This window comes from Rhinolophus hipposideros (assembly GCF_964194185.1).
Source record: "Rhinolophus hipposideros genome assembly, chromosome: 21".
Lineage (NCBI taxonomy): Eukaryota > Metazoa > Chordata > Mammalia > Chiroptera > Rhinolophidae > Rhinolophus > Rhinolophus hipposideros.
Window position 1 is genome coordinate 27,971,664 of NC_138067.1, and position 8,149 is coordinate 27,979,812.

At 44.0% G+C, this 8,149-nt stretch overlaps 1 protein-coding gene across 1 annotated transcript in view; it reads left to right on the plus strand.

Moving 5' to 3' along the window:
* Positions 1 to 5,487, plus strand: part of HSD17B2 (hydroxysteroid 17-beta dehydrogenase 2) — a gene marked incomplete at both ends in the record, with an annotated part of 48,824 nt that extends 43,337 nt beyond the window's left edge. The window contains 2 exons of the mRNA XM_081031455.1: positions 1,020 to 1,157; positions 5,114 to 5,487. Of these exons, the coding sequence (XP_080887581.1) occupies positions 1,020 to 1,157; positions 5,114 to 5,487 (512 nt within the window). The remainder of the gene's footprint in view (positions 1 to 1,019; positions 1,158 to 5,113) is intronic.
* Between the last annotated feature and the right edge of the window lie 2,662 nt (positions 5,488 to 8,149).

The window sequence follows — 8,149 nt, forward strand, 5'->3', positions numbered from 1 at the left end:
TTAGTCAGAGGTGGAAACAACTCAAATGTCCATCAACTGGTGAATTTATAAACAAAATGTCACCTATCCATAGAATGGAAGGTATTCCATAAATAGGAGTGAAGAACTGATATATGCTACAGAATAGATGAACCTTGAAAAGATTTTATGGTAAGTGACAGAAGCCAAACACAAAAGGCCACATATTGGACAATCCTATTTATATAAAATGTCCCAAATAGGCAAATACATAGAGATAGAAAGCAGGAGTTGAGGGTAGAGGGAATGAGAAGTGACTGCTTAATGGGTATGGGGTTTCCTTTTGGGGTATTGAAAGCATGGAATTAGACAGTGGGGATGGTTACACAATATTGTGAATGTACTACATGCCATTGAGTTGTACACCTTAAAATTGTTAAATGTTGAATTTTATGTTATATATATTTCACACAATAAGAAAAACATTCTGCGCCCACCCTCTCAATCTCACCTAGCTTCTAAGCTAAATGTGACTTAGGTGGGATAAAGAGAGTCTTTTCTCAGCCCTAACTAGCCCTCCTAGAGTAAGTCCTTTCTCACACACTCGTTCAGAGACGCCCCATGGTTCCATGGAATGTTTTGCTCTTTGTTGTAATGAGCTGAACAGTGCCCCCTCCCCACCTCACCCCTTACCATGGGAAGATATGTCTACCGGGAACCTCAGAATGTCGGCTGGCTGAACAAGAAGGTCAGAGGCTGAGGCAAGTGCTCTTTATCCACCTACATCACATTTAGCTTACAAGCTGGCAGAAATCAAACCTTACCCTTGGTTTGGTCCCTGGACCAGATATGATGGAACAGCCGTGAAGGCAGAAGGAAAGAAGCCAGACAAATAGTGGTAAGCAAGAATATGCACTCACCTGACAATAGAGGGTCCTTGTATGCCTTAGTCACCACTGATATCTGTTCTTGGCATGTGGTAGGTGCTATTTAAATACTGCGTGGATGAACAATTGAAAACATCAGACGTGATTTTCTTTCCTCTCCCATTACTTCCATAGGAGGGGTCCCAATGGTAAAGCTGGCAGCCTATGGCTCATCCAAGGCGGCTCTGACGATGTTTTCGGCGGTCATGAGACAAGAGCTTTCTAAATGGGGAGTTAAAGTCTCCGTCATCCAGCCCGGAGGCTTCAGAACAAGTGGGTATCTGAGCCGAAGGGCCTTGCAATGTTCATCCTGGAAGAGGTGCTAAAGATCCTTTGTTCTGCTCAAACTGAAACCCTCAGAAGTCAACCAGCCAAGAGGGTTGGGATGGGTGGGGCTCTTTTAAGAACAGAGGGGCAAGTGCCAAGTTCTTCCATATATGGTTATGACACTGCATCCTTCCGCAAAGGAATTATGTCACGTATTTTGTCATGTTTTGATGTCATGTATTTTTCAAACACCACTTCCTCCCCTCTGAAGAATATGACCTACCTCTCTTCTACCTGCCTCCCCCCGACCCAAGTAGATGGCCATCCTCTCCTCTCCTCTCCCTGAATTTCTGAATTCTGGGCAGATGGCCACCCCTATAGTTCAATCTTTAGTTCTGGGCCATTAAACCTTTAATTGGTGATTCAAGTGAAGATGTAAAAAAAAAAGCCTGTCTAATAAAAGACCGCAAACTGGGAGGGATTGCTAACATACTCAAAAATAAAGCCTAGAGGTTTGACTGTTAGCCAGGAGGAGCAGAACTGGGTGAAAGGCCTATTCTAGGGGGAAGACAGAGAGAAAGAGACTTGGGCCACCCAGGTTGAGAGGCTGGACCAGGGAAGTAGCAATAGAGAGATGAAGCCGTGAGAGGGGTTCCCACCGTGGGGACCCCCTGGATAGGGAGGAGAATTCAGTGGGTCCAAGATAATGCCAAATTTGACAGACTGACAGGCTGGGAGAGAAGACATGACCCAGGAAGAAGAAAACTGAGAGCTCGTGGAAAGCGGGGAATGACGGATTTGATTTTGAAGTTGGCTGGAGGATTGAGGATTTAGTGACACAGACAAAGAAAACTTCCCACACCGAGATGTGGCACCCTTTGGACCAAAGAGCCATTCTGCTCCCTAGGAGCAGTGCCTGGATTCTGCAGTTAAGTTATAGTTTCGAGGATGCTCTGAAATAGGGAGAGCTGCTCTTCTCAGACACTAGCTGCTTTCCATATGTTCTCTCCGGATGTTGCGGATCTTATTCATTTTTTAGTTGAGAAATATATTATATACACACATCGTTGAGCAAATTATAATAAAAACTCATGTACTGAACATCCAGATCAAAAAAGAAAACACTTCCGGCACCCAGAAGCCTCTATATGGTCCTCTCCAGTCTTGTCCTCTCCCAACACGTGACCCACTCTCTTCCTTTTTGTAATAATCATGTATTTGCTTTTCTTTACAGTGTTACATCCATACACGCATCCCCAAGCAATCGAGTTTGGGTGTACTGGTTTTTGAATGGAATCAACATGTGTGCATTCTTTTGTGTCTGGCTTTTTTCACTCAACAGGATGTTTCCAAAATTCATCTCTGTTGTGTGTAGTTGAGGTTCATTCATTTTTACTGCTGTATAGTATTTTGTGAATATGCCACAAATTGTCTACAGTTGAGGGGTTATTAAGGTCACTTTTGGAAAATTATGAAGAATTCAGTTATGAACTTTCTGGCACATGTACTGTGGTGTCTGTTGTACATGATTTTTCCTACCATACATACCCAGGAGCAGAATGACTGGATTATCGAGTTTAATTATCTTTAATGTCACTGGATAATACCAAACTGTTTTCTAAAATATTGCTCCAATTTATACTCCCATCCTTTCCACATGAGTCTTAATCTGTACTAGAGCCCTGAGGCGTAGATTTCATTGATACATTTGCTAGGTGAGGACAGTGAGGGGGCCAGTAATGTACAACCCAGTATGGGTATCTGGCACACCGCGATGCTGGGAAGTTTGAAACCAGCTCCTTAGATGCAGTGCCCAGAGTCTTTATTTCATACCAGACTGCCCTCAGTTTAAAGCTGATATCTGATGGGGTCTTTTAAGCCAAGAGGCTAGACAAAGAAGAGCTAAGAACTCAAGTTTGGAAAATTATGCTTGAAGTGGGGGACAAGAAAAGGAATCTTCAGAGGCACAAAGAGCATCTGAAGACATTCAAGGAGTTGCGCCAGATTTTCTGGTGTTCTGCAATAACAATAGCTAAAACATATTACATGGTTAGCAGTTCTTAAGCACTTTGCATGCACAATCTCACTTAATTCTCATCTCGGAGGTAGGCATTGCAATAATTCCATTTTGCAGGGGAAAAAACTGAATTTCAGAGGAATTAAGAAATTTCCTAAGCCACAGAGCTGATATGAAGCAACATGAGGCAGAGATGGGATTTGGATCCAGGTAGTCTTAACAATTTCATTATGTGTAGCTCCAAAGTGGCAGGGGATGGGTAGGTGTGTGTCAAAAGTGGCAGATGAAGGTTGAAAAAGGGCTGGTGGCTTTGTCACCATTAAAGGTATCTTTGGAGACTCTAGACAGGGTACCCACAAGTGTGGTTAGATAGTCCATGAGGTGTTTAAAGAGCAAGTGGCGAGGGAAAGGAATTTTCCAGCCTGTGAAAGAGACTGTGGGAGAGGTAGTTGTAAGAACAATAATAGTTCATGTAAACATGTTTTTCATGACCCAGAAGCCTCCAGAGTAATTGTCAGGGCAATCATTTCTTTAAATAGAGTGTTGTGCCTTCATGAAAAGAAACGAGCCACTGGAACTCTGTTTGCATTCCCATGAGTATCATTGGATTTCACTGGCATATATTTCACAGTGAGGCTCCCCTGTGGTCTTGATATTGGGGAGTCACACAAGCTCGCAAGCAAACAAAATCTCATCCCCACAGCAATCCCCAAGCAATCACATACTTTGCAGGAGGGATTGTGGGTTGCTACAATCTTTCTGGAAAGAATCTGGTAGCTATTAAAATTCAAAATGCATGTGCCTTTTGACCAGGCACCAATACTTTGGGGACTGGAACCTACAGAAGTAAATGCCGAAATACAAAAGGATATATTGTGCACAATGGTTTATGGTAGAACCACTTAAAATGGTGGAACCTAGGAACCACTGGAAAATCCTTTAATAGAGAAATGGTTGACTAAAACCTGTTTAATGGAAAATTCTGCTGCTCTGGTTTCAATCTATAGCCACTGATCAGGAGATAGGCCTGTGGTTTATTACAAAGCAAAAACAAACAAACAAACAAACAAGCAAATTCCTGGAAAATACATATAGTATGATCCTTTTTGGTTCTTTTTTGGTTTGTTCCTGGTAAAATAGAATTAAATCAAAGCCCTCTATGTGTATATATGTTTGCATGAACAAGGAGGAAATGTAGAAAGACACACACAACTAAATTACTTCAGAGAAGATTAATTTTAAAAGCATATACATTTCCTTATTATTTACTTATTTTTCACATTATGTATATACATAGCTTATACATAATATATATTATAGTGTATGCATTATATTTCATATTATATATAACAGTCATGAAAGATATGTACTGGAATGTTTGTGACAACATTATTTCTAAGAGCCCCAAATTGAAAACAACCCAAATGGCCATTACAATATAGTGGATAAGTAATTTATGGCATATTCACATAACAGAAAACTATGAGAATGACCACGCAATAACATGGATGAGTCTCTCAACGTAATGCATGATTCCATTCATATAATTTCCAAAGCCAGGCAAAACTACTCTACTTCATTAATTGGGACAGTGGCTCCTGGGAAGGGGGCTGAAAGAGGAGTCTTTGAGTCTGGTTTTTCCTTTTCTTGATCTGGTTGCTGGTTACATGGGCTATTTGGTTGTGGAAACCCAGTCATCTGGGCACTTTTCAGGAAAATATAAATAAATAAATACATACATACATACATACATACATACACACACATACATGTTATATATGTATATATATAATACCATCATCAAACACATATATTAAAATGTGTTTGGGAATGCCCATCCTTCCCAACAGAAGCCAATTCACAAGGGCCTGCTTCCCTGTTAGGGGCAGTCGTGCCTGTTTGGGACTTCTCGCCATCTGAGCCTCCCTTTCCTGTTGCCTCCCAGATATTGTAGGCTCCAGTGAAGTGTGGGACAAGCTGGAGAAGGACATCCTGGACCACCTCCCCCCTGACGTGCTGGAGGACTACGGCCAGGACTATGTCCTTGAGCAACGGAACTTCGTCAGCGTGACGCACAAGTATGCCAATCCCGATGTGCGCCCCGTGCTCCTGGATGTCCGGCACGCCATCTCTGCGAAGAGGCCCTTTGCCTTTTACACGCCGGGTTCAGGCACTTACCTGTGGCTCTGCTTCGTTTCCTATAGCCCGACTGGCATAGTTGATTATTTTAGCGAGAAAATGTATAGAAGAAAACTCTGCTTTGAAAGTAGCCTGCCGAGAGCACTAAGCATGCCTACCTGGGAGAAGAAGGCCACGTAGACAAATAAGTAGGGAATGCTATAGTTTTGGGATGAAAGGGAAATCTGAGCTTCTCATTAAATTTGTGGTTTCCTACCTTGCATTTCTTGTGAACTCTGTTGGGACCTAGCGGTGAGAAGACTGGAGGGTAGAAATGACCACCATGGAGAGCTTTGATTGAGTTCCTACTCTGCATCAGATACATTTTAGATATTCTCTCATCTAGTTCTCATCCGAGAACCAAGTTAGGTGTCTTCACCCCTACCTAATGGGTAAGGGAATTAAGGATCAGAGAAGTTAAGTTCCTAGTTCACTGCCACACAGCTAGCAAAAGGCAGAGCTAGAACAGAAATCCAGGTTGGACTCCATTGCCTGCCAGGAGAGAAGGGCATGAAAGAGAGATGAAGAGAAAAAAATGAAAGAAGGAAGGGAGAAGAGGAGGAGAAAATGGCAAGGACCACAATCAAATGGACTCTTTCTAACTGTACACTGATGTCCTGACATAACAACTGCTTCCAAGGTATTGGATGTAGTGTATGTAATCAGCACTCTGTGTACCTCCTCTCCCTTTCTCTACCTACCAGGAGCCCTGGAGATAAAAGGATGAGGTCTCTCATCTCAAGGAAGGTCTCAGAGGCCTTTTGGCAGACCCAGGGAATGTCAAATGACAGGGAATGTCGAATGACTGGCTGGTTTGGTATCCATAGTAACCATCCCTATCACCTTCATGATAAGCATCCCAGGATGGAAAGCCAGCCTCATTACCAGGAGAAGCCTGGCTAAAGAGAGCAATATCAGATATTAAGGGAGGTGTTGCCAGGTTCACCTGGGGTAGGCAAAAGGGGTGGAGGAACTCGTGAACAGAGGGGCATAAAAGGAATTAGGAAAAATACCAGCCTGACATGAGGGAAGCAGAGGTCCAGTCATCTTGCTCGTTGCAACCCTCCCTTTGTCTCATTTCCTTTCTGGAACGTGCAGGTTCTTTTTCTGTTTCCCAGCTTCATGGAGATATGGGGCAAGTAGATAAACTGACAATGTTCTGTAATTTTCCCCCAAAGAAAATAATAAACAACAATATAGTGAGATAATAGTTAGGAAGTTATTAATACAATGCATTTTTAATGTCTGGTCATGCCAGTTGCCCAGTGGTTCTCCACCATTGCTTTAGGGCAGAACAGAAAGGAATAAAAAATCAAGTAAAGCCATTGATTTCCACAATAGGCACTTTTTGAGTTGTCAAGGCCAGCACTTCCATTTCCACAGTTCAGACACGGAGCGGGCAGAGGGTGTCTAACCTGCAGTCCAGAGTTTGGAGGAAGACTGAGGATTGTGTGCTTCACTATAAGCTAGTGGTTCTCTAAGCGTGGTCCCTAAACCGGCAGCTACGACCTCACCCGAGAACCTATTAGAAATGCAGATTCTTAGGAGCCAACCCACTCGCCTTTCAGGTTCCTATGGCTGCAGCAACCTGTTACTAACGACTGAGCCACTCAACACAATATACAGATAAAATAATAAACATTACTATTTTACAGTTTTGGAGTTCAGAATTCTGAAATGGATCTCACTGGGCTAAAATCAAGTTGTCAGCAGAGCTGTGTTCCTTCTGGAGGCTCTAAGGGGGAATTCATTTCTTGCCTTTTCCAGCTTCCAAAGCCCTCCCGTATTCTTTTGCTCGTGGCGGCCTCATTCCGACCTCTGCTTCCATAGCCTCCTTTTCTCTGACTCTGACCCTACCCCTCCCTTTTATAGGAACACTTGTGATGACATTGGCCCACCCAGATAATCCAGGATAATCTCCCCATCTCAATATCCTTAATTTAATCACATCTACAAAGTCCCTTTTACCATATGAGGTTCCATATTCACAGGTTCTTGGAATTTATGTGCCCTTATCATTGCTAGGGACCATTATTCTACCGACCTCACCTAATGAATGGGAAATTCTCAGGTGGGCCCAGCCACTTGTGTCGGAATGAGCTCTCCAGGTGATGCACGGTCAAGTCTGTGAACCACTGCTCTAAGGCAGAGAGGAAGCAGGCTGTGGGGTACGTGGTCAGGCCCCAGGAGGGCGGGGGAGCTCTTTGAGGACAGTGGGGGAGAGCTGGAGACATCAGGCTGAGACCTGAGTGTGGGGCCTGCTTTCTGTGCTGCAGCCTCCCAGGGGTTGAAAACTCTGTGAGGCATGGGGAAAAGGTGCTGCCTGGAGACCCAGGTGAGTCTGAGAATCCCGTATCAGAGAAGCTGCTAACTGGTTTCCTGCAGGAGAGCTTCCATGCTATCTTCAGATCACCTCGGAGGGAAAGAAACCACAGGGTGGCTTGTTTCAGCCAGAGAAAGACCGACAACATCTTACCGCCACTCCCATCATGACTGCTTTGGGTTTGGGTGGGAGTCGGGAGGTATGGAAAAGTTGATGAGTCTCAGGGAAGGAGCAGGGTTAAGTGGTAGGAAGGAAAAGCCCGGGTCCCTGGGGAGTGGGTGGGACAACGCTATAGCAGAGGCCACCAGAGGGACAGCCTTGAGCTGGGGGCTGAAGTGAGGATGAGAAATCCAACTGGAGGCCGGTGAAGAAGAGACAGTGCTGCTTCCCTGATGCCGGGGAACTACACCAGGCCCTAGGAACTCAGATTCTGAGGAAAAGGGCAAGGAAGGGGGGGGGTGAGAATCTGGAATTCCACTG